This window comes from Tachysurus fulvidraco, chromosome 19, assembly GCF_022655615.1.
Source record: "Tachysurus fulvidraco isolate hzauxx_2018 chromosome 19, HZAU_PFXX_2.0, whole genome shotgun sequence".
NCBI classification, from domain to species: Eukaryota; Metazoa; Chordata; class Actinopteri; order Siluriformes; family Bagridae; genus Tachysurus; species Tachysurus fulvidraco.
Genome location: NC_062536.1, coordinates 19847595 through 19875094, shown reverse-complemented (window position 1 = coordinate 19875094; position 27500 = coordinate 19847595). Strand labels below are relative to the sequence as shown.

The following is a 27500-nucleotide window of genomic DNA, read 5'->3' as shown; positions in this document are numbered from 1 at the left end:
CCACTCACTCACTCATTCGCTCATTTACTCCCTCACTCATGGACAATTAATACAAATATAATAATGTTTTTATTTTATTTTACAACAATGTGGATTGCTGGCTAGATAGATACAGTATATGGATCCTCTTTTATTATAGTTATATGTGTCTGTCTGTTGATTCTCTGTCTGTCTCTAGGGGTCTGTCTGTCTGGGTCTGTCTGTTTGGGTCTGTCTGTCTGTCTGTCTGTCTGGGTCTGTCTGTTTGGGTCTGTCTGTCTGTCTGGGTCTGTCTGTCTGGGTCTGTCTGTCTGTCTGTCTGTCTGTCTGTATGTCTGGGTCTGTCTGTTTGGGTCTGTCTGTCTGTCTGTCTGGGTCTGTCTGTCTGGGTCTGTCTGTTTGGGTCTGTCTGTCTGTCTGTCTGGGTCTGTCTGTCTGGGTCTGTCTGTCTGTCTGTCTGTCTGTCTGTCTGTCTGTCTGTCTGTCTGGGTCTCTCTGTCTCACTAGGTCTGCTGTCTATTTGCAGTTAATTTGTTTCTTTTTAGAATTTAGCCCAGAGCATTAGACACAGTCAGAGCTGGGACATGGACAGTGACAGGAGTAACAGACAGATGAGAAATACATTAACAGTGACTAAAGGTTACCCAGATAATAAGAAAGCATTAGAGATTTCAACATATTGAAACTTCATTTCAGTATTTCATAAAAGCTGAAGAAGAGACTTCATTCATTTCACAGAGCAATTAGAATCTACATAAACAACTACACCTCCTCCACCGCCATTATTCTGCTCCAGTTTAATTACACTCACAGGAATATTCACAATAATCCTCAGCACTTAACCAGATTCTCCTACAGAACGAGATAACATGCTAACTGGAAGTGAAGCGTTTTCATATTTAAACTAAAGAAGACCTGGGAATAAAGGGAACACAACTGTGTAGTGTGTTTAAAGAGTTTAGTCTGAATTAAAGACCCATGACTGAATACATTTACACTGCTGCAATTTAAACTTGGCGGCTATTAAGAGTTTAAACCGCAAGCTATCTCCTCTTGTGTTCGCGATACAGAACTATAAGTGGTTGTGATTATTATTAGTATATTCCAGCTGAAAGGAAAGTTTAAATATGCTTTAACTTTACGGTTAATCGATATGGCGTGCATGTTCGTCTATAATTGTGTGTTTTTGAGTGAAAGTGACCTTAGGGCTGGCGTGTTGTACAGTCTGTTATGCTACACTACGCTACGCTACGCTAGGCTAGGTATGTTATGTTATGTTATGCTATGCTAGGTTATGTTCTGCCATAGATACAGTATATATACACTAGATGTCGCCTTGTATAGGGCAGTACATTGGAACGAATGCGTCAACTGAGCCGCCATCTTGGTACAGGGGACCCCCTCCTGTTAATGCATTAGCATCAATGTAGGCAAAGAAATAAAATGATCATGAATGCGATTTCTAGTTTTTTTGGTTCATTCCAGCGGTCAGACATGTATTTATCATTAAGTACAGAGAAAATTTAAGGCTTTGATATTAAGATAATCTACTTTTTCACAATATAATGCATAGTGCTAGTAGTTGTAAGTTTTTTACTTACATTCTTCCACTTGAGTAAACTTTGAATGAACAATCACTACTTAGCTTATAGCTTACTGTATACAACACTGCTACTATGGTGTGACTATACATGATCATTTAATCATTTAATTTGTATTGGTTTAGTAAATATGATACACAAAGCAATCTGCAGGTGGAAGCAAATCCCAAATTCAAAAGGAACATAATGTGAAAGTTAGATAGTTGAGGTGCCAAAGACTGTTCAATCTTTTATTTATTCTTTTCCCGCAATACTTTTGCCACATTAAATAAGTATGTAATAAAGTCACATAAACCAAAAAAAACAACAAAAACAAAGTTTGAATTTGAAGCTGAACCCAAGCTAACTGGTGACATCCTTCCAGGACTGTCAGCTAAATTAACTATTTAAAAAAAAAGTGTTTAGTGTCCCTGTAACTTGTCCATGACTGACGTCTCTGTTTATCACTCAGGAATCTACAAACAGATTCAGATTCTGATTATTTTATTTAATACCATGTCAGCAATCAAAAGCTATTTTCATGGCAAAATTCAGTTACAAAAACCCAAATATCATATAAATGCAATAAAAACAAAACAAATATAAACAGCAAGTCATATTATACAATTTTTTAATTTTAATTAACATACGATAAAAAAATCCAAACCCTTTTCAGGCATAATGTCATTAAATATGTCATAAGTATAAGTGAAGTAACTTGATAAAAGTGAATATATAAGTGAAGTAACTTGATAAAAGAGCATTCTGCTTGTGTTAAGTCCAGGACAATCTAATAAAATATGTTAGACAGATAAGGGAAACTTACAGAACATACATAAAGTTGGGTCTTTTCACCTTTAACGTCCTTATTAAGAGCTTCGGAATCTACAAACATTGTCGGTTTTCCTAACTGTCACAAACTAGCAGGTAACTAGCATGGATTAGCTGCGGTTGTTAACCAAGGACTTAAACAAACCAACGGAACAAGAAATACAATTTCCTAACGTTCAATACCATGTTACGTTCAATACCACGTTAAAACACATTCTCACTTGTGTAATGTAATCCCTTGCTGTCTGGTTTTTAGATTTCTTTCGTTTGAACAACCAAACGCTGCACAGAAGTCCGACATCGTCCATGTATTTAATGTACAAGAGCACCGTACAAAGATGGCGGCGGTTTTGACGCATTTTTAGGACCCCAATGCGACATCTAGTGTATAGATATCTATGATGTTATGCTATGCCTTGCTATGCTAGGTTATGTTATGTTATGCTATGTTATAAGATTTGTCCCACAATGGGGAAACTTCTCTGTTACAGCAGCATAGAGAAAAAAATGCAAATATATAAAAAGAATAGAGACATAAAATATATAATATACAGAATAAACACAATGTAAAAATATAAAGAAGAAAAAAGACCACAATTAAACAGTAATCCAGCGTGTAATTATGGTGACTGGTTCACTGGAGCAGCTTGATTGTAAATTATGCTATGCTAGGTTATGCTACGCTAGGTATTGCTAGGTTATGCTCTGCCTTGCTTGCTATGCCTTGATATGCTATGTTATGTTATGCTGTGTTATGCTAGGTTATGCTATGTTAGGTTATGTTATGCTGTGTTATGTTATGCTGTGTTATGTTATGCTGTGTTATGCTAGGTTATGCTATGTTAGGTTATGCTATGCTAGGTTATGTTATGCTGTGTTATGTTATGCTGTGTTATGCTAGGTTATGCTATGTTAGGTTATGCTATGCTAGGTTATGCTATGCCAGGTATTGCTAGGTTATGCTCTGCCTTGCTATGCTCTGCCTTGCTATGCTATGTTATGTTATGTTATGCCTTCCTATGTGATGTTATGCTAAGCAATGTTATTCTATGTCATGCAATGCTATGGAACCCATCCGTCTGCAGTCTGCTGAGTCATCCATCCATCTATCCGCTCGCTCCTCGTCGGCATCAAAAAAGAAGCACCAAAAAGCAAAGACAAACGACTTCCTCTCACTCTTTCTCTCAGTAAAAAGGTGATTACTAAACTGAGACAGAGTGCTTTAGTCCTTATGTGGATTCACTCTTGGAAGCTGTGTTTCTCTGTGCTTTCCTTGGTTCCCTCCGGGTCGGTGTATTCACTACACACAGTAATAATTTTGATGACCTATGACCTCACGGTGTCTGATATCACGCTTGCTGAACATTCATTTTCTATTTTCCTTAAACACTCAAAAATCTAACAAAGAATCTATAGGTATTCCAGTTGTAATTGCTCGTACTAATACAGATTTTTGCCCTTTTCATTCCATGTCCAGGTATCTGGGTTTTCACCCTCATGCACGTCCTGACGAACTGTTATTCCTAACCGAGAAGAGAAAAGCCATGCCGAGATCCTGGTTTGCCGCTCGTCTACGCTTGGCCTGCATCTCACCAGAGCTACACGTCTCACTCCTTTTCGTATCGGAGCAGCTACAACAGCAGCCTCGGTTACAGTGATTCCCACATTGAAAAGTCTGGGACGATGGTCTTCCGTAGCATATGAACGTTACGTTCGTCCAGGAATCAAGGACATTTTAGATGTGCAAAAAGTCATGGATTCTATCTTATCATGATCTGTCATTCCTCGATGTGTGGAAGATCAAGCTTCACGAGCAACCAGAGTCTTCTACATGGCGCATGATTCCCCTCATTATAGTTTAGCGGACATACAACATGCTTGTTATGGCTACTGCAGGGGTGTATTAAACTTCCCCCTTTACGATTCACACTCTGCTTCATCAGACTACAGCAACATGCTCGAGGCAAATATGCCGCCATTTGCTCATCCCAGGGTGACGCTTTCCCTTGATCCCAGATTAGCTCCGGATGTACAACTTCCTACAGCATCAGTTATGTTGGGGGTCCTTTCTTTAGGCATATGGTTTTTTTTGGGGGTCTATTTTATTCTCCAGTCACTGCTCTCCCCGATCTGTCTATGCATGCATACGGACGGGCAATTTGGCCCAGACCACCACTAACTGTATGCACTTCACTTAATTAGCCTTAATTTGACAAAGTGCTTTTTCCAGAAGCAGTAAGTGAAAGCTTTAAAGCTGAAGCAGAGACAGAAGCTTACTGCTTACTGCTGTGTGTTTGACAGAAAACACAAATTACACCAACCAATCGACTGGAATTCAGCCTGAGCAATTACATTAACATCAATTACTGATAATTACTGATAATAACACAAAAACAGATAAAAATACAAAATAACAGGAAAGTGTCTGTGACAACAAACACCTACAAACACTAACATTATCCTTTAAACACCATTGATTAAATGCAGCATAAACCATCATCCACCAGCGTCCTCCAGCAAACACCAGCATTCTCCATCAACCACTAGTATCTTCCATCAAACGTCATCAAACACTAATATCCATTAAAACACCACCACTCTGCATCCAACACCAACAAACACAAACCCTCTTTATTGGACACCAACTAATAACATTTTTAAATACCAACGACATTCAATAAACACAATCAGTCCCCTTTTAACACCGGCAATCTCCATCGAGCATCAATACTCTCCATCGAGCATCAACACTATCCATCGAACACCGATACTGTCCAAGTAAAGATTATTAAACACTAATGTTTTAATAAAAAAGATCAATTTTCAACACCAATATTCATGACTAAAGACCAGTACTCTCTATTAAACATTTTAAAAGTCAACACAGACTTCCAAATCCAACCATCCAATACCACGTAAACAAAAGTAAACACAACATTCTTCTTTAAACACCAATATTCATGAACAAAGATCAGATATCAGCTTTCTCAATCAAAAACCAACATTCATAATGTTTATTAAATGTGAATCAAGATGACCAACAATCCCACACAGTGACAACACACCACCATAAGTAGGGTTGCAAAATTCCGGGAATTTTCAAGGCTGGAAACGTTCCATGGGAATTAACAGGAATATACGGAAATAAACTGGGAATTTTAAGAAAATGCAGAGCTGCCTATAACAAGGAACTTAAATGTGCTTAAACTACAGCATAATTTTGTTTAAAACAACAAGATTTAATGCAATTTAAGTTTAATCTGTACCCTGCGTTCCTCGGTCACTTGCACACAGCATACTGCTTTCTGGAAGGCCATTGAGGTCAAACCCCCTGCAGGTACTTGTGCTCTTCCATAACATGCACAGTAACACTTTATTTTAGGGTCATTTAACTAGTTGCTTATTAGCATGAATATTAATAGAATATCGGCTGTTTATTAGTGCTTATTAAGCACATATTAATGCCTTTTTCTGCATTACCTTCTTCTACATTCTTAATGGTACCCAATACCTAAACTTAATAACTACCTTACTAATTAGAATAGATTACAGCAGTCATAGGGAAATATGTTTATTACAATTATTAAGTTTATTATGTTTACTACAAGCATAATAATGTTTTTTTAAGCTTTTGTGTTACTCAATGAAAGAATCAATTAAAGCTACTTACAATTAAATCATGTCATTTTTTAAACTTGTATTACCTCGCATGTGTCAGGACTCAGCCTGGACTGTTGGCCATGTGCCTCTTGTTTACGTTCCTCGTCACGTGTCTGCCCCGCCTTCGTCTGCCCCTCCCTGTCTTCACACCTGTTCCCAATCGTGTCTCATTGTCTTTTGTATTTAACTTAACGTTGCCTTGTGCAGCGCGGAATCAACTGTCTTTGTTTGGTCTAGTCCGCGTTACGTTTCATGTTTTTTGTGTGATTAAACCCTGTTATTTTTCCCATCCTGCGTTTGGGTCCCTTTTATCCAGCGTTCATGACAGAAGATTCCGCCGCATGTCTGCTTATGACCAAACTAAATGTTTATTTATGTTTATATATGATATAGTTTGTATAAATTTCCCTATATTTCCAAATAATTCCCAGAAATTCCTGTAAATTCCCATAAAGTTTCCAATTTGGAATATTTCCAAAATTCCCCAGATTAAGTTCCCGTGGAAAGTTTCCGGAAACTTTCTGCCCCTTTGCAACCCTAACCATAACTTGGTGGTGTTTGATCGTGATTGATGGAGAATGTCGGTGATGGAGAATGTCGGTGATGGAGAATGTCGGTGATGGTGAATGTCGGTGATGGAGAATGTCAGTGATGGTGAATGTCGGTGATGGTGAATGTATGTGATGGAGAATGTCAGTGATGGTGAATGTCGGTGATGGAGAATGTCAGTGATGGTGAATGTCGGTGATGGAGAATGTCGGTGATGGAGAATATTGGTGTTCGATGCTTAACTGTGAACCAGGAGGTTTGGATTTTCCCATCTGCTGGCAGAAGTTTTAGCAATAACTGGATTTAGGTGCTCGGGTATTATTTCAAAATAAGTAACAAAAAATAATAATAATAAAAACAAAAATAAATAAATAAATAAATAAATAAATAAATAAATAAATAAATAAATAAATAATAATAATAATAATAATAATAATAATAATAATAATAATAATAATAATAATAATTAAGCTTCTTCTAAGTGCAGCAGCAGCATAATAGAGAATGTTCCAGACTGGACAGGATTTCAGTGAGACACTGAGAGACCATCAGAGCTGAGCCTGAAATGGAATCTATTAACACTGCTGTGTTGCACTGACGCACCTGATGAGTCCATCAAAGGGCTTTTCCCTTCTTCTGGCTCCTATTTGATGTGAGTATTGAACATCAGCAGAGGGAATTTCCTCTGTAACTGCAGGTTTACTGCTCAAGTCAGTACTTCTGAACGTTCAGCGTTCATCTGAATAACTTCTCTGAAATCTCAGGCAATGCATTTACAATGTAAATCAAATCAAACCCATATAATCCCATTTGGATGGTAATGACTCTGTGGCCATATTACAGTATTGCATGTTAATAACAACACACTAGCATTATTACAACTGTATTATTGTAGAACTATCCTGACTCAGACTTCCATAATTCTATAATTCAGTATTTATTCTGCACCAGAAACCTTTACAAGCTTCACCTAAAAGGGTGACACAAGTGTACTGTCAGCTCCAGTTAGTGGTGTTAACACAAGGCACCACACACACACACACACACACACACACACACACACACACTTTCTGTCAAAGGGAAGCTAATGTGATGGTAGATCAAAGAGCAGTGATCTGTCTGATGTGAAGAGTTCACTGTTTGATCTCTTGATGTTTAACACAATGTCACAGAGGACTAAATTGTATTTTACTTCCTGTATTTCTCTTGTCTACTTCCTGTTTCTATCCTGTGCATGGCTTTCTGGTTTGTGATGATGTTTTCCTCCTTTTTTGTTGTGTTCCATGATTCCCTAGCTTTCGTTCTTCCTGTCTTTTTATGGTCTTCCCATTTTTAATTCCTAAGTTGGTTAGATAGGGATTCCCCCGGTTCTTCCTGTCTCTGTAGTACTACTGCTAGTCCCATAGTTCCTGTTCCCCTTTTGACTGCAGGTTCGGAGCCTAATTTAAAACCAGTTCTTTTTTTTGTGACACCCAAAGCACCGGCTCGGAACCAGGAAAAGTGGTTCTTAAGTAGCATCAAAACGTTGCTGGTCTAGACTTAAGAACCGCTTGTGCCAGGGCCTGTGGGCGGGGCTACTGTTAGCGATTTATTTTATAATGTACCTTAAGTAGGGGCTGTGGGCGGGGCTACTGTTAGTGCATTTGATAATGTACCTTAAGTAGGGGCTGGGGGCGGGGCTACTGTTAGCGATTTATTTTATAATGTACCTTAAGTAGGGGCTGTGGGCGGGGCTACTGTTAGTGCCTTTGATAATGTACCTTAAGTTTACTAATGTTTAATACACTTTTACTTTACCGCAATATAATCACTTATCAGCACACATGATAGTAGGTAGCTACATGCTAAGGCTAACTTTTTACTGTGTTAATGATAAAATAACGTTATGTACTTTCTCCATTACAACCTCCGTTTATACAGATTACATGGAGCTGCACATACACGTCGGATTTGCGTTGCTGTGTAACGTGACACGTATACAGTGACGTCACACTCGGCTCTGTGATGCTCTCTAACCGATGGAAAGGCAAACCGGTTCTTAGAAGGTTCACCAGTGGAGCCAACTTCAAACCAGCACCAGCACTCGCTCTGAACCAGCACCCGGTTCTTTCTGGTGGAAAGGGGTACTAGTGGTAGTGTTATGGTGTCCCCTAGGTCTTGTCTTTGTGATCATAGGTATCATAGTTCCTGTCTCCTTTGAAATGTTCTTAGCTTCATTTAATTTTACATAGCTCTTGCTTCATAGATAGTCATTAGCGTGGTGCTTAAAGCTCATGTAGTGTTTCTATTATTCTATCATTCTATTGTATTCCAATCTTCCTCAGCTCTATCACTGGTCATTTAAATACACATTAGCATACACCTAGTATTCTGTAGCGTTGCTTATTCCTTCTCCTTATTAGTAGTATCTAGTTCCTCTGTTTCTACATAATGCTTTACTCGGTAAAAGTCACATCTTAGCAACTTCACCATGTTTTAACCTTTTCTTCCTGTGTTATGTTGTACATTATAACAGTAACTACTGGATGAAGGTCTGTAAAGTCCATCTGCTTCATTCAGCACAGTCTGATTTACTTTGCTCATACAGGACTCTGAAGCCTTAAAGGTACAGTGACCGCTTTACACTAAATCTTCTTCTATATCTACTATTTCTGTAAGGCTTTAGATTCTATGACGTGGTTTCCTTCTCTAATTTGTTTTATTGAGTGGAATCACCAGGCACAAAACTCTCTCGGTGATTACAAACAGATCAGTTCCATTTTCTACTTTTCTCTGCTGATTTTTGTTTCAGATTTGGTGGAAAACAAAAGGAGGAGACGACAGTCACTGAGCGTAAGCTGAAGAAAGACCGCTAATTCAATCTCCCTCCACAGTAATTGCTTTCGCCTGAAGTGCACCAATGCCGAGAGTCCCTTGTGCCCTTTAGCAGAGCCAAACACACTTCCTCCTTAATCCTACACACACACACACACACACACACACACACACACACACAGTTGATAATGTCACAATCCGTTGACATCCACGGGAGAACCGATTGCCCTTCATTTGGGATTTTATGATTGTTTTTACATTTTGAGGAACTTTTTCATGTCATTGTTGTCATTTTTCCTTTCAAACCCTCACATACACTTTTACTCTGATCAAAGTATCAGGGTCTTCTCTGCCCTTCTGGCATTAACCAAAGCAAGTGGTTATTGAATATACTGTAAAATGCATCATACAGCAAAAAGTATGCAGATACCTGACCATCACACCCCTACAGCACGCTGGCCTTCTTCAGGCTGTTGCTCCAATTGGAAGCACACAATAGTATAGAAGGTCTGTGTGCTGTAGCATTACAGTATGTACTCAGTGGAACTAAGGATCCAAACACTGTTCCACCTGTGCACAAAGCCAGCTCCATGAAGACATGGTGCATTAAGGTTGGAGTGGACTGACTCTGACTCAAACCTACTGAACACCTTTGTGATGAACTGGAACTTGAGTCTCCTTAATATCTTACCATCAGTGTCTGACCTTAATAATACTCTCGTGCTCTAGTAGAAAACCTTCCCAGAAATGTGGAGGTCATCATAACAGCAAAGGACAGACAGAGGCAGAGACTATGCTTTATTTACATAGACAGACAGAGGCAGAGACTATGCTTTATTTACATGGACAGACAGAGGCAGAGACTATGCTTTATTTACATGGACAGACAGAGGCAGAGACTATGCTTTATTTACATGGACAGACAGAGGCAGAGACTATGCTTTATTTACATGGACAGACAGAGGCAGAGACTATGCTTTATTTACATAGACAGACAGAGGCAGAGACTATGCTTTATTTACATGGACAGACAGAGGCAGAGACTATGCTTTATTTACATGGACAGACAGAGGCAGAGGCCACAACTTGTTCAGTAAGACAGAGAGAACGAGGCCACACCCCTTTCACTAGGACAGAGACAGAGGCCATGTCTCCTTCACTAGGATAGAGACAGCGGACACACCACCTTCTCTAGAACAGACAGACAGAGGTCACGTCTCCTTCACTCGAACAGACAAAGCCTGGGGCCACGCCTCCTTTAGTCAGACAGACAGTTATAAAAGCCACACCTCTTTAACTACGACAGAGAGAAGGAGGCCATGCCCCTTTCACTAGGACATACACAGAGGCCACGCCTCCTTTAATGAGACATACAGATATAGACAAAGGCCACGCCTCCTACACTGTGACAAACAGACAGAGACAGAGGCCACGCCTTCTTTGCTAGGACATCCACAGAGGCCACGCCTCCTTCAATGAGACAGATATAGACAAAGACCATGCCTCCTTCACTATGACAGACAGAGGCCACGCCTCCTTTACTAGAACATGCACAGAGGCCACGCCTCTTTCACTATGACAAACAGACAGAGGCCACACTTCCTTCACTATGACAGACAGAGGCCACGCCTCCTTTACTAGAACATACACAGAGGCCACGCCTCTTTCACTATGACAAACAGACAGAGGCCACGCCTCCTTTACTTGGACAGAGACAGAGGTCATGCAGCCTTTACTAGGACAGAGACAGAGACCATGCTTCCTTCAATGAGACAGACATATATAGACAAAGTCCATGCCTCCTTCACTATGACAAACAGACAGAGGCCACGCCTCCTTCACTATGACAGGCAGAGGCCATGCCTCCTTTATTAGGACATACACAAAGGCCACGCCTCCTTCACTATGACAAACAGACAGAGACAGAGGACACACCTCCTTTACTTGGACAGACAGATATAGACAGAAGCCACGCCTCCTTTACTTGAACATACACAGAGGCCACACCTCCTTCAATGAGACAGATATAGACAAAGGCCACGCCTCCTTCACTATGACAGACAGAGGCCACGCCTCCTTTACTTGAACATACACAGAGGCCACGCCTCCTTCAATGAGACAGACAGATATAGACAAAGGCCATGCCTCCTTCACTATGACAAACAGAGGCCACGCCTCCTTTACTAAGACATACACAAAGGCCACGCCTCCTACACTGTGACAAACAGACAGAGACAGAGGCCACGCCTCCTTTACTTGGACAGACAGACATAGACAGAGACCATGCCTCCTTCACCGATGCTTAGAGGGCACTAAAGCCATCAAACAGCCAGAGCTTTACAGCGTTATTGACTCGTGCAGTCTCTCAGCTGAATGTTCTTCCTCAGGCACTTCCATTAACAACGACATTTTCCAGACACCGCACACAGACAGGGACATACTTGGATTTAATTTCCCCCTAGACAGAGGCCATGTCTCACTCCACATGGTACAACAACATTTACACTCTAGTGCAGTTCAGGTGCATTCAGGTTTATTCTCTTACTCACTCTGAATGTTTACTGAAACAGAATCAGTTCATTCGGATCACAGATTCACACAAAATGCCTAGTGTATCAAATCCTATAGAGCCATTCTGCTTTATACAGGAACCCCGCCTCCTCCTGTGATAAACCACACCCCCAAACTGCTACATACATTACATTAACGTTTTTAACGCATTTAGCAGACACCCTTATCCAGAGTGACTTACAACTGAGCAACTGAGGGTTAAGGGCCTTGCTCAGGGGCCCAGAAGTGGCAGCTTGGTGGACCTGGGGTTTGAACCCATGACCTTCCGATCAGTAGCCCAACACAGTAGCCCAACACCTTAACCACTGAGCTACCACATCCCACATCCCATACATACTGAATCAGTGCACTTGGCTGCCTGGATAATTTCCCTGATATCTGCACACACTTGCCAAGGGTTTATATTTTTATCATTTTATATCATTCAGCTGCATGTGAACGTGGCTAAGTGTGTGCTAGTGAACAGCCAGCAGTATTCTGCAGTCTCTGCCAAGACAACACAGAGAGATACAAGAGAAGAAATACATGGAAAAATAGCATACACTCTTACACACACACACACACACACACACACACACACACACACACATACACACACACACACACACACACACACTGAAAGAATGCCTAACTCTCTCGTTGCTTTAATCGGTGTGAAATCCATCAAAGTGGGTCAGAACTGTCGGCCATCTGCCCCTTAGAGATTTATACACATCATCACTGATTAAACACACAGAGAACTGGGCAAATACACTCAACAAATCACTCAGCACACTCAACACACACCTAGCATGCTGAACCTGGAGATTCAATTTTATGATTGACAGAAAATGCAAATTAGAAAAAGATTACTGTGACTTACATGCACACACACACACACACACACACACACACACACACACACACACAGGCAACTCCTCTTTCACCAGGACAAAAAGGACACACCCAGAGGGCACACGCTCTTTACTGAGACTGATAGGACACACACAGAAGCCACGCCTCTTTTACAGAGACTGACAGGACACACACAGAGGCCACGCCTCTTTTACTGAGACAGACAGGACACACACAGAGGCCACGCCTCCTTTACTGAGACTGACAGGACACACAAATAGGCCACACCTTCTTTACCGAGACTGACAGGACACACACAGAGGCCACGCTTCCTTTACTGAGACTGACAGGACACACAAATAGGCCACACCTCCTTTACTGAGACTGACAGGACTCACACAGAAGCCACGCCTCCTTTACTGAGACTGACAGGACACACACAGAGGCCACGCCTCCTTTACTGAGACTGACAGGACACACACAGAAGCCACGCCTCCTTTACTGAGACTGACAGGACACACACAGAGGCCACACCTCCTTTACTGAGACTGACAGGACACACACAGAGGCCACACCTCCTTTACTGAGACTGACAGGACACACACAGAGGCCACACCTCCTTTACTGAGACTGACAGGACACACACAGAGGCCACGCCTCCTTTACTGAGACTGACAGGACACACACAGAGGCCACGCCTCCTTTACTGAGACTGACAGGACACACACAGAGGCCACGCCTCCTTTACTGAGACTGACAGGACACACAAAGAGGCCACGCCTCCTTTACTGAGACTGACAGGACACACACAGAGGCCACGCCTCCTTTACTGAGACTGACAGGACACACACAGAGGCCACGCCTCCTTTACTGAGACTGACAGGACACACACAGAGGCCACGCCTCCTTTACTGAGACTGACAGGACACACACAGAGGCCACGCCTCCTTTACTGAGACTGACAGGACACACACAGAGGCCACGCCTCCTTTACTGAGACTGACAGGACACACACAAAGGCCACGCCTCCTTTACTGAGACTGACAGGACACACACAAAGGCCACGCCTCCTTTACTGAGACTGACAGGACACACACAGAGGCCACGCCTCCTTTACTGAGACTGACAGGACACACACAGAGGCCACGCCTCCTTTACTGAGACTGACAGGACACACACAGAGGCCACGCCTCCGTCACCTGTTGAAATGTAACAAGTAAATAAACATGGAGTCATTAACATATCTGGAGTGTCAGTTACATTTTAATGAAATTAGGAGGTGCGACTCGTCCTGAGAGACGTCCTGAGAGACATCCTGAGAGACGTCCTGAGAGACATCCTGAGAGACGTCCTGAGAGACGTCCAGTCACAACAATCTGCCATGCAGGAATATTACAGTGAGTGAAATTGTCTCTGCAGAACCAAAGCACGTTTATTCATGAGGTTATAAAACGTTAATTCAATCAGAACACACCCTTTAACAGCTGACAAGCCTGATCTAATTTCATTGTTACATAATTGGTTTAGTCAATTTTCCACTCCTGTGTATGTGTGTGTGTGTGTGTGTGTGTGTGTGTGTGTGTGTGTGTGTGTGTGTGTGTGACTTTTTCCATGCATCTATCTTCAGAATGATTGGCATTGCATAACCACACCACACACTCTTGCTAAAAACACCCAAGTAATGAGAGGACAAAGTGTGTGTGTGTGTGTGTGTGTGTGTGTGTGTGTGTGTGTGTGTGTGTGTGTGTGTTTGTGTGTGTGTGTGTGTGTGTGTGTGTGTTATGGCTTTCCGTAAGCAGTGAAACACGATGCTACTACATTCATTATAAATGAGGAGTGAATCTAAAGCAGTATAAAGCGTCAACGTGTGAACGAGTGAATAAAGAGAGAGAATAGATCAAGATGTTGGACAAGATGAGATGAAACGGTAAGAAGAAAGACAAGATTGTAGGAGGTGAGAAGAGGCAAAAAATGAGATAAGCCCAAATTAGATAAACCAAACTATATAAAAATGTACACAAGAATAAAAGATTAGACGAGTGTGTGAGGAAACAAAATGAGATAAGACACAATGAGATAAGATGTGACAAACATGTGATGGAACAAAATGAAGACAAAATGAGATAGATGAGGTGAGAAAAAAGGAGACAGATAAGAATGCAGATGAGATGAGGATTGTGATGGGGCAGGATCAGAGAAGACCAGACAGAATAAGATGGAATGGAGCAGGATGAGATGATGGATGAAGAACACAAAGCAGATACGACGAGTTAAGATGAGACGGGAATATCGTCAGCCTCGTATATCATCCACATGTCCTATTCACAGTGATAAAGCTTCAAACAAGCAGAATCAGTATCAGAGGAGTCGTTCAGAGGAGTCGTTCAGAGGAGTCATTCAGAGGAGTCGTTCAGAGGAGTCATTAGGAATCATTTAGTTCATCTCTAAGTTTTAATAACTTTTTACATTCACTTCTATAACACACATGTCTCTCTCTATCTCTCTGGCACACACACACACACACACACACACACACACACCACACACACACACACACACACACACCACACACACACACACACACACACACACACACACACACACACACATTTCCAGGAAGGAGAGTACACACATAAAATCTCAGCCTGAATATGTTCAAGGTAAAAATCATGCAGGGTTTGTGTGTGTGTGTGTGTGTGTGTGTGTGTGTGTGTGTGTGTGTGTGTGTGTGTGTGTGGTTAACAAGCTGTATGGTGTTTATAGGCCCCACTACATCACCATAGTCACCTTCTTTAGCTTAGAATCGAAAGTGTTGAAAATAGGATTATGATGTCATCTGGTTGCTCTTTGTGTTGCTAATGTGCACATCAGGGCTGATGGCAGTAACTCATCCTGTACTTTATTTGCCCTAAAGGATAAAAACGATGTCATTGGTTAGCCGAGCTTGATCAATATCCAATGAGAAGACAGGTTCATTCCCATGAATGCAGTTTAGAGCTAGGCAATTTTACTAGAGGAAAAAATCAATAGGGGTGTGTGTGTGTGTGTGTGTGTGTGTGTGTGTGTGCGCGTGCGTGCGTGTGTGTGTGTGTGTGTGTGTGTGTGTGTGCGTGCTTGTGTGTGGTTTAATTAATAATCAAAGAGCATCTTTTGTCCTTTGAAGACTACACCCAGATCGCTACACCAGCACCATTAAAATGGATATAAATATATAAATATTAAAGCGGCTATAAGCATTTTTAAAGTATATTTAAGACATTACTTTACATCCTGAGAGCTGTCAATAAAACAGATGCCTGTAATAAACAAATAAACATTTCAACATAATGAACAGAAGTGCCCCAAACTTCATCTGAAAATCCAATGAATGTTATGAATATGCAAATTAACCACACCCCTAAGTCTACACCTGAAACCGTATGAAAAACAATTAAGGAGCTTCAGTGAAATGTTTCCAAACCCCCCCGACTGACCCCCCAACATGAATAATTGATCAATAATTTGCATTTGATGCTTATGACTCCTCCTCTGACAATAACCAATAAATAGTCATAAATTACTACAGAATATTAAACCAGGTTATTTTTACAGAGATGAGTGATTGATTTCTGAACACTGAACAACCTCAAGGGATAAATATTCATTGCTTAGTGCTACATAATAACTGAACAATAAAAATCAGACATGATGTGCAGTAAAATAACAGCCCTGATTTTGCAGGATATCTGGCAACCCTGCAGTAGGGTGGAACCTTGGGAGTGCTGGGCTGAACCCTGATCTTCGAAATAACAACCAAGAGCCTTAAACACTTTAGCCACCACCCCTCCCAACACACACACACACACACACACACACACACACACACACACACACACACACACACACACACACACACATACACACACACAAACTCCTACTGAGCAACCTTTAGGCTCAAATAGTCATAATGTCAACAAATACAAAACATTAAGCTTACTGGGGGATTAACTCACAAACTGGCAGCTCACAAGACTGAAAAGCTCTCCAGATTAATATAAACTATCTGGCAACCCAGTAGTATATTATGCAATTTAATATTATGCAGAGTCCCAAACAACAACAACAACAACAACAACAACATCATCATCATCATAGTTCAACCCTTTTTCATCACAGACCACAATGTAATAAGAAATGTTGCTCATTTTTGTGCTTCCTAAATAAAACAAAACAAAATGAGCCATAATCTTTATTTAGCAGTGAAATGAGCTTTAATGGGAACTTAACACTGAGAAGGTTTTTTTTTATGTTTTTTACTGTTTTTCACACCAGTTTGAATGATCCACACTAAATATTTATATAAATATATATATAAATGTTATTCTTAATGATTGAAAACACCCGATTTTTTTACAACCCAAAACAACAAATATATAAATACATCCTTTAACACCCACAGACACTTATATCAATCTGGCAACCTGAAACTTTCCTACACAATTGTTTCTGTATTTTGAAGAAGTGTTTATTTGCTGTGTGAAGTGAAGCTTATATAAACACTAAGAGAGTCCAGATCTCTCTCTCTCTCTCTCTCTCTCTCTCTCTCTCTCTCTCTCTCTCTCTCTCACACACACACACACACACACACAAAATTTTGAGTCAGACTTCACTGGGACTCAAAGGCATTACCAGTCACCAGTGTGTGTGTGTGTGTGTGTGTGTGTGTGTGTGTGTGTGTGTGTGTGTGTGTGTGTGTGTGTGTGTGTGAGTGTGTGTGTGAGTGTGAGAGAGAGAGAGAGAGAGAGAGAGAGAGAGAGAGAGAGAGAGAGAGAGAGATGTAGTGGTGTACACAGATGCACCAGCAGGATTATCACAGCATGAAGTTCATCACATATTTCACACGCAGTAACGCGCTGACATTCCACGATACTTTGCGCTTCCGGTCACATAGAGTTTGGACGCAATCGGTGAAGCGTCATAACGCCGGTATAACGCTGTGAAAGCCGCCCTGCTTACCTGAAAGGTATAAAAGCGCGTGCCGTTGGGCGGATGCATCTTCGGGGAGCTCGTCCCCGCGCTCATGTCCGCGAAAATCATCTGGATTACCGAGGAGTTGGTCTTGTTTCGGGAGAGTTACGTCCTGTGCGGTGATTACAACGCGTGAGAGAGAGAGAGAGAGAGAGAGAGAGAGAGAGAGAGAGAGAGAGAGAGAGAGAGAGAGAGAGAGAGAGAGAGAGAGAGAGAGGACGCGCTCTTCACTGCCGTGTCTCTCTCATCTTCCCACCGTGCTGAGGATGATGATGTGCACGAGCAGCGCGCGGCCGCGCCATGCCTCTCATCTGTTCCCACTGCGTTCCGCACACGCGCTCTATAACACCGGCTGTGGCGTCCTACAGAAGCGCAGCCAGCGTACAGAAGTCTTACAGTTTATCCTTATCTTTCCATCTTCCACAGAAAACCACGCCCTTTCCTCCGCGCTCTGAGGTTGGTCAGCTTGAAGGAGTTCTGACTGGCTGTGATTGGTCATTGTACTGCTCTCTCTCTCTCTCTCTCTCTCTCTCTCTCTCTCTCTCTCTCTCTCTCTCTCTCTCTAACTTTTCCTAGATAGTTCTGTCTGTACTAAATATTAATATGACACTTCCACAAAAAAAGCTTAGGGATTTGCTTATTAGACATGCTCCAATAAAACAAAAGAACAAAACACCTGCTCCCTCCTGCAGAACCAAAGGTCCACTGGGGGGGCCTGACATCTTCAAGGGGGGGGGGGGGTGTCTAACAAACATCTTCAGGGAGTGGAGTCTGAGTCTGACATCATCAGTGTGGAGTCTGACATCTTGGGGGGGGGGGTCTGACATCTTCAGGGGGGAGTCTGACATCTTCAGTGTGGAGTCTGACATCTTGGGGGGGGTCTGACATCTTCAGGGAGGAGACTGACATCTTTGGGGGGGGTCTGACATCTTCAGGGGGGAGTCTGACATCTTGGGGGGGGAGTCTGACATCTTCAGGGGGGAGTCTGACAATTTCAGGGGGAGTCTGACATTTTCAGGGGGAGTCTGACAATTTCAGGGGGAGTCTGACATCTTCAGGGGGGGAGTCTGACATTTTCAGGGGCAGTCTGACATCTTCAAGGGGAGTCTGACATTTTCAGGGGCAGTCTGACATCTTAAGGGGGGGGAGTCTGACATCTTCAGGGGGAGTCTGACATCTTGGGGGGGGTCTGACAATTTCAGGGGGAGTCTGACATCTTCAGGGGGGAAGTCTGACATCTTCAGGGGGGGAGTCTGACATTTTCAGGGGCAGTCTGACATCTTCAGGGGGGAGTCTGACATTTTCAGAGGGAGTCTGACATCTTTAGGGAGTGGAGTCTGAGTCTGACATCTTCAGAGGGGAGTCTGTCTTTTTGGGGGGTGCTGACATCATCAGAGGGGGAGTCTGACATCTTCAGGGGGGAAGTCTGGCATCTTCGGGGGGGGGGTCTGACATCGTCATGGGGTGGAGTCTGAGTCTGACATCTTTGGGGGGGGATTCAGACATCTTCAGGGGGGAGTCTGACAAATTCAGGGGGAGTCTGACATTTTCAGGGGAGGGGTCTGACATATTCAAAAGGGGAGTCAGACATCTTCAGGGGGAGTCTGACATCTTGGGGGGGGGGGGGGGTCTGACAACTTCAGGGGGGAGTCTGACATCTTCAGGGGGGAGTCTGACCTGATCCAGGGGGTGGAGCCTGACCTGATCCAGTGAGTGGAGCCTGACCTGATACAGGGGGGTGGAGCCTGACCTGATCCAGGGGGTGGAGCCTGACCTGATCCAGGGGGGGGAGCCTGACCTGATCCAGGGGGTGGAGCCTGACCTGATCCAGTGAGTGGAGCCTGACCTGATCCAGGGGGTGGAGCCTGACCTGATCCAGGGGGTGGAGCCTGACCTGATCCAGGGGGTGGAGCCTGACCTGATCCAGTGAGTGGAGCCTGACCTGATCCAGGGGGTGGAGCCTGACCTGATCCAGGGGGTGGAGCCTGACCTGATCCAGGGGGTGGAGCCTGACCTGATCCAGCTCTGCTTTCTCAGGCACATTCAAACAAAAAGCCATCAGCTGATCAATAAAAGATCTTTGGAAGCTTTTGAATTTGCTAATTAAACACGTCCTGCCTGAACAATACAGAGAAACAAAGCACATGTCCCCTCCTGCAGAAACAACAACCTACGGGGTGCTTTATTTCCTGCTGTGGAGCATCTCAGGGGTCATGTTTAGGGTTTATAGCTGGAGTTCGATCAGGTACAGCTCCACCTCCTGGACTGTTGGTTGTGCAGTGAGGACAGTGCCTCTGTGCTGATGTACATTAAAAAGCTTAACTCATGCATCAGCTGTCAGCAGCAACCTGACAACAGCAACAACAATCTCCAGCTCTGTAGTCATTAATAAGTACAGAGATGTTCAGCCAGGAGATTTTACACCAAGTCCTGAACAACCCTAAGGTCTAAACATTAAGCCCTGAGAAATACATCATTAACACGTTTGTTTTGCAGAACACTGTAAAAAAGAGCTTTAAGTGCAGATTTATTCTACACACTTACAATAACAGACAGACTACACAAACGTGTGCAGTAAAATCTGAGCTATTTAACATTATTCTGCCTTCTGTCACTCGCTCCCTGTTCCAGTGAAATGAAAGGTCACACTGCTCTCGGTCTGTTCCTCTTCACTGCGGTTTTCCCAGCGCAATAAAACACTCGGCGCTGCACGATCCTCAGAGCGAGTCAACAGGAGTCCATTAAAACTCAGTCAAAACTCTGTCTCTCTCCTTGTGGACGATATTTCTATTTGGTTCTCTTTTTATGGACAGATATCAATGTACAGAAAAAGGGATGAACAAAATGGACAGTGCTAATTAGGCAAATGGACAGAAAAGAGACAGAATTCAAAATAAATGTGAGTGATGGAAGAGAGTGAACAGATAAGTGGACAGACGAGTGGACAGACATATTGGACAGATACATAGATTATAGACTAGTAACAGGCGGACAGGACAAGATATTAGAGTGTTACATTCCCAGCAATGACAGACAGAGGTAATGGACAGACGAGGACAGACAGTGGACAGACGAGGACATGCGAGGACAGACAGTGGACAGACGAGGACAGACAGTGGGCAGACGAGGACAGACAGTGGACATCAGCTGTTTCTGGACAGACGTGGGCAGACGAGGACAGACAGTGGACATGCGAGGACAGACAGTGGACAGACATTGGACAGATATTGGACAGATGAGGACAGACAGTGGACAGACATTGGACTGACAGTGGACAGACATGGAGATAATAATGAAGGAATTGTATAACGCTATAAAGTGTGACTGAAGCTTCAGCAGTTAAAGTGATTTGAGACCTGCTGTGAGTCGAGAGAAATTTTCCAGCTAAAGGGACTAAAAATAACAAGCTGCTGCTCCTCGACTTCAACTGTTTAATCTGGTTGCCATGGCGAAGTCGGCAACCGCCGCGAATGTCCGATGGTAAGGGCAGGGGACGGGACGGGACGGGTCGTAGTGATTATCTGTCCTGCCATGTCTGTGAGGAGAGGTGTGTGTGTGTGTGTGTGTGTGTGAGAGAGAGAGAGTGTGTGTGTTTTTGTGTGTGTGTGTGCAGTTGCAGTAAACACTTGCTAATCCCAATCAGTGCATTCTGGGTAATGAAGCTTGTCATCTTTCTATACTAAGAAAGCACAGTGTGACCTTCTTCTCTGTTCTAAAGATGGTTCACTTCGGTCTGTTCCACAGCTCTGACACTGGAGACTCCTTCCACACACACATTCCTCCTCAAACCAAACTTAACCACATTAAAGCTTACACACACTTAAGTCCTTTTTCTTGTTTATGTTACTATAGCAACAATAACGTATTAGGATGAGGGCGACGATTGGCAGCCACTCAGAATCCGTAAAACAACAGCACTCCGGTACTGATTTCATTTAGTAAGGAAAAGAACTGATCTTTAACCCCGCCCATTAGCCACACTTCAAATCTCAACAAACTGAATTACGATTAAAAATGTAAGCACATTTAAATATGCTTTTGATTTTACAATCACGTGTAATTTTACACACAGGAATTACACAAACAATTAAAAATATAGCATTTTTATTTGGGTGATTTTTCAGGAGACTTGCATCTGAGCGATGGCTCATATCTGGAGCCCGATCTCAAGGGGCCTGTGTGTGTGTGTGTGTGTGTGTGTGTGTGTGTGTGTGTGTGTGTGTGTGTGTGTGTGTGAGTTTCAGGTCATGTCTGAAAGCCCCATCTGCTTCCTCTCAGCAGAGAATCAGCTCCATGAGTTTCAGTTGAAATGTGGAGCGTATTTTCATCTTTTTTACTGAATCACATGACCAGAGCTGAGCTTTATGAGCTGGTATTATTAGTTCCTTGTCTCCGTGAGCGGTGCGCTGTAATACTTTCCCCATTTCACTCTGATTCTGTCGCGAGTGTGAAGCTAATTACAGCAGCAGCAGCAGTGTTAATGTAACACGAGCTCGTCATCTGAGTGTACTGAAGGACTCTGAGCGCCGTGTGGCTCGTTTACACCACAGCAGCGTTCTGATTGGTCAGAAGGTGTTGATTGATGTTCTATAACAGCAGCTCTGACAGTAGCACAGATCATCACAGGAAATGTTTGTGTGTCATGTGGTGAAGGAGTCTCCGGTGTCAGCGCTGTGGAATAGTCAGAGGTGAAGATTTAGGTTTTCTGGTATCTTCAGGACAGAGGAGATTAAACAGACAGTAAGTTCCTGTGGTGTCGTGCTGTTGTGGAAACAGTAACTCAGCTTCATCACACCACTCCGTCTCTGTGTTTTAGTACAACAGCAACACACATAAAGTCACTTACTCATTGTGTTATCGTGTGTGTGTGTGTGTGTGTGTGTGGGTGTTGACCTCAAACACACTGCCGTGTTCTCCTCATGGAGTGTGTTAATGAGCAGATGAACTGAATCAGGTGTGTTACAGCAGGAAACACAGCTGTGATGTACAGCACAGCATGCTGGGATTACACTGCTGAAGCCCATCGGCCAATCAGATTGAAGGACTATCATGGCCTGCAGCCAATCACAGAGGACAGCTGTGTCACAGCAACAAGAGTGAACACACACACATTCATCTAAATATCTGCTTCTTTTTCCTTTATTTCTATTTCTGTCTCCAGCCATCTCTCTCTCTCTCTCTCTCTCTCTCTCTCTCTCTCTCTCTCTCTCTCTTTCTCTCTCTCTCTCTCTCTCAGTATATTTATATATTTCATCCCTCCAGAAGATTTGTTATGTTTCTGTCAGTACTTTTATTGCAGTCTCATGTTTGCATACAGTCAAATCCAAAACTGAATTGATAGTGTGGGGTGAAGGTGTGGGGTGAAGGTGTGGAGTGAAGGTGTTGGGTGAAGGTGTGGAGTGAAGGTGTGGAGTAAAGGTGTGGAGTGAAGGTGTGGAGTGAAGGTGTGGAGTAAAGGTTTTGGGTGAAGGTGTGGAGTGAAGGTGTGGAGTAAAGGTGTTGGGTGAAGGTGTGGAGTGAAGGTGTGGAGTAAAGGTTTTGGGTGAAGGTGTGGAGTAAAGGTTTTGGGTGAAGGTATGGAGTGATGGTGTGGAGTAAAGGTTTTGGGTGAAGGTGTGGAGTGATGGTGTGAAGTGAAGATGTGGAATTATGATGTGGAGTGAAGGTGTTGGGTGAAGGTGTTGGGTGAAGGTTTTGGGTGAAGGTTTTGGGTGAAGGTGTTCGAGCGACCCAGTGAAGATGTGAGTCTGTGGGTGATGAGACCAAGATGGAGATGAGTTTCTGAGTGCAAACCTTCATTATGTCAGACCTTAATTAACTTGGGGGGGGGGGGGGGGGTACTTTTGCAGGATGTGTTTATAATCTGGTAATGATGACCATATAACAGTTTCTACACCATTGTTTCTATCCATGAAATCCCCAGAATGCACTGCAGCAGTGACTAAGAAAGTGTTAGTGGTGTATTAACACAGAGATGTGCTGATGTGTTAGTGTTAGTGGTGTATTAACACAGAGATGTGCTGATGTGTTAGTGTTGTATTAACACAGAGATGTGCTGATGTGTTAGTGTTGTATTAACACAGAGATGTGCTGATGTGTTAGTGGTGTATTAACACAGATGTGCTGATGTGTTAGTGTTGTATTAACACAAAGATGTGCTGAGGTGTTAGTGTTGTATTAACACAGAGATGTGCTGATGTGTTAGTGTTGTATTAACACAGAGATGTGCTGACGTGTTAGTGTTGTATTAACACAGAGATGTGCTGATGTGTTAGTGTTGTATTAACACAGATGTGCTGATGTGTTAGTGTTGTATTAACACAAAGATGTGCTGAGGTGTTAGTGTTGTATTAACACAGAGATGTGCTGATGTGTTAGTGTTGTATTAACACAGAGATGTGCTGACGTGTTAGTGTTGTATTAACACAGAGATGTGCTGATGTGTTAGTGGTGTATTAACACAGAGATGTGCTGATGTGTTAGTGTTGTATTAACACAGAGATGTGCTGATGTGTTAGTGTTGTATTAACACAGAGATGTGCTGATGTGTTAGTGTTGTATTAACACAGGGATGTACTGACGTGTTAGTGTTGTATTAACACAGATGTGCTGACGTGTTAGTGTTGTATTAACACAGAGATGTGCTGACGTGTTAGTGTTGTATTAACACAGAGATGTGCTGATGTGTTAGTGTTGTATTAACACAGAGATGTGCTGATGTGTTAGTGTTGTATTAACACAGAGATGTGCTGACGTGTTAGTGTTGTATTAACACAGAGATGTGCTGATGTGTTAGTGTTGTATTAACACAGAGATGTGCTGACGTGTTAGTGTTGTATTAACACAGATGTGCTGACGTGTTAGTGTTGTATTAACACAGAGATGTGCTGATGTGTTAGTGTTGTATTAACACAGATGTGCTGATGTGTTAGTGTTGTATTAACACAGAGATGTGCTGACGTGTTAGTGTTGTATTAACACAGAGATGTGCTGATGTGTTAGTGTTGTATTAACACAGAGATGTGCTGACGTGTTAGTGTTGTATTAACACAGAGATGTGCTGATGTGTTAGTGTTGTATTAACACAGAGATGTGCTGATGTGTTAGTGTTGTATTAACACAGAGATGTGCTGACGTGTTAGTGTTGTATTAACACAGAGATGTGCTGACGTGTTAGTGGTGTATTAACACAGAGATGTGCTGACGTGTTAGTGGTGTATTAACACAGAGATGTGCTGACGTGTTAGTGTTGTATTAACACAGAGATGTGCTGACGTGTTAGTGTTGTATTAACACAGAGCTGTGCTGATGTGTTAGTGTTGTATTAACACAGAGATGTGCTGACGTGTTAGTGTTGTATTAACACAGAGATGTGCTGATGTGTTAGTGGTGTATTAACACAGAGATGTGCTGATGTGTTAGTGGTGTATTAACACAGAGATGTGCTGACGTGTTAGTGTTGTATTAACACAGAGATGTGCTGATGTGTTAGTGTTGTATTAACACAGAGATGTGCTGATGTGTTAGTGGTGTATTAACACAGAGATGTGCTGATGTGTTAGTGTTGTATTAACACAGAGATGTGCTGATGTGTTAGTGTTGTATTAACACAGAGATGTGCTGATGTGTTAGTGTTGTATTAACACAGAGATGTGCTGATGTGTTAGTGTTGTATTAACACAGAGATGTGCTGATGTGTTAGTGGTGTATTAACACAGAGATGTGCTGACGTGTTAGTGGTGTATTAACACAGAGATGTGCTGATGTGTTAGTGTTGTATTAACACAGAGATGTGCTGATGTGTTAGTGGTGTATTAACACAGAGATGTGCTGATGTGTTAGTGTTGTATTAACACAGAGATGTGCTGATGTGTTAGTGTTGTATTAACACAGAGATGTGCTGATGTGTTAGTGATAGAAGTGGAGGAGGAATAACAGCGTGACACTCAGCTTTAACACACAGAGATAATTACTACGTGATTAAAATTACACACTGTTTTCTCCATACACACTACACTTTCATGGAGGTACAGAGGAAGTGTGTGTGTGTGTGTGTGTGTGTGTGTGTGTGTGTGTGTGTGTGTGTGTGTGTGTGTGTGTGTGTGTGTGTGTAATCATGTTAGTGTTAGTAATCATCTTCAGTGATCAATAAGTCCATTAACTGTTCTATACAAATCACACAAAGACACCAGACAGATCCACGACACAGAGGAACATGATATTGATCCATCATCTTCCACTCTTTCAGCTCGGGTTCAAATTTCCCCCAGAAGGTTCTCCAGGATCTACTTTCCAGAACATTTTCCAAAATCCATTGTCCTGATTTGCTTCTGGTTTGCGATTGTCCAGAATTTTAAAGCCCTACTTTTTGGATTCTAGACCTCATTACGGTCCACAACAGTTCTCCTGTCTGTAAGACATTCTCTCCAACTTACTTTCTCCATTCTACTTAACTCTAGACTTCACTGTCAAACACATCCTCAAGTGTTCTACATCACTGGTCCCCAACCTTTTTTTCACCGCGGACCGGTCAATGTTTGATAATTTTACCGCGGCCTGCTGTGGGTGGGGGTGGTGGCTATACAATTAAATTAAAATTAGGATTCAGGGTTCTCAGGGTTCAGGGTTCTCATTGGTTTAGCTTTGTAGTGAGTTAAAAACCCTGAGCTTGTTTCTTTGCAACGAGACGGTTCCATCTGGGGTAACAGGAGACAATGACACCCGAAGTGTGTCGCTTATGTCCACTTTATTCCGTTGTTTTGTTTCGGTTGCCATCACTGCAGAAATCCCCGCTTCACACAGATAGCATGTCGGACATGACGATAGGGATGTAAGTGCTGTGGTGACAATCTCAGGGTATTCCGCCATGACTTTAATCCAGAACACCGGCAGAGTTTCTAACTTTGTAACGACGTCTGTTTCGTGCTCATTTTTGCTAATTTGTGGGTTAAATTTGAGCAAACACAATATACACGTACACCAAGCACTGTTAAACATGACAAAGTACCGGTGAACAGAGAGAAGAGCGATACACACCTTCTCTCTCCACCAAAGCTACAACACCACTGCCGCTCGCAGCCGCTCGGCTCCAAGCGTCACCTAAACCCGGCCAGATATCACGATATTTTGCGCATGCGGTGCGGCTTTAGGTGACGTCTCTCAGCTCCCAGTTAACCTCTCGTCCATGGAAAGTCGCACAAACCCGAGAGAAATACACCACAGTAAATAAAATGGAAATAATTTAATGTTCCTTGGGCGGCCCGGTACCATTTGGTCCACGGACTGGTACCAGTCCGCGGCCTGGGGGTTGGGGACCACTGTTCTAGATCATGCTTTACAGGACACACTCTAGAACCTGCTTTACGGGACACACACTAGAACCTGCTTTACAGGACACACTCTAGAACCTGCTTTACAGGACACACACTAGAACCTGCTTTATGGGACACACTCTAGAACCTGCTTTACAGGACACACACTAGAACCTGCTTTATGGGACACACTCTAGAACCTGCTTTACAGGACACACACTAGATCATGTTTTACAGGACACACTCTAGAACCTGCTTTACAGGACACACACTAGAACCTGCTTTACAGGACACACTCTAGAACCTGCTTTACGGGACACACTCTAGAACCTGCTTTACAGGACACACTCTAGAACCTGCTTTA

General features: G+C 42.8%; 1 protein-coding gene across 9 annotated transcripts in view; it reads right to left on the bottom strand.

Moving 5' to 3' along the window:
• The window catches only part of ppfia2 (PTPRF interacting protein alpha 2), a 112457-nt gene that overhangs the window by 58291 nt on the left and 26666 nt on the right, over positions 1–27500 (bottom strand). For 2 of the 9 annotated variants that reach the window (XM_047804039.1, XM_047804038.1), the window contains exon 1: positions 17814–18277. The exons of 6 other annotated variants lie outside the window; for them this stretch is intronic. In XM_047804039.1, the coding sequence (XP_047659995.1) occupies positions 17814–17894 (81 nt within the window). In that variant the 5' untranslated portion in view covers positions 17895–18277. Of the gene's footprint in view, positions 1–17813; positions 18278–27500 lie in introns of those variants that run through there. One more of the 9 variants, XM_047804036.1, reaches the window with a different exon arrangement.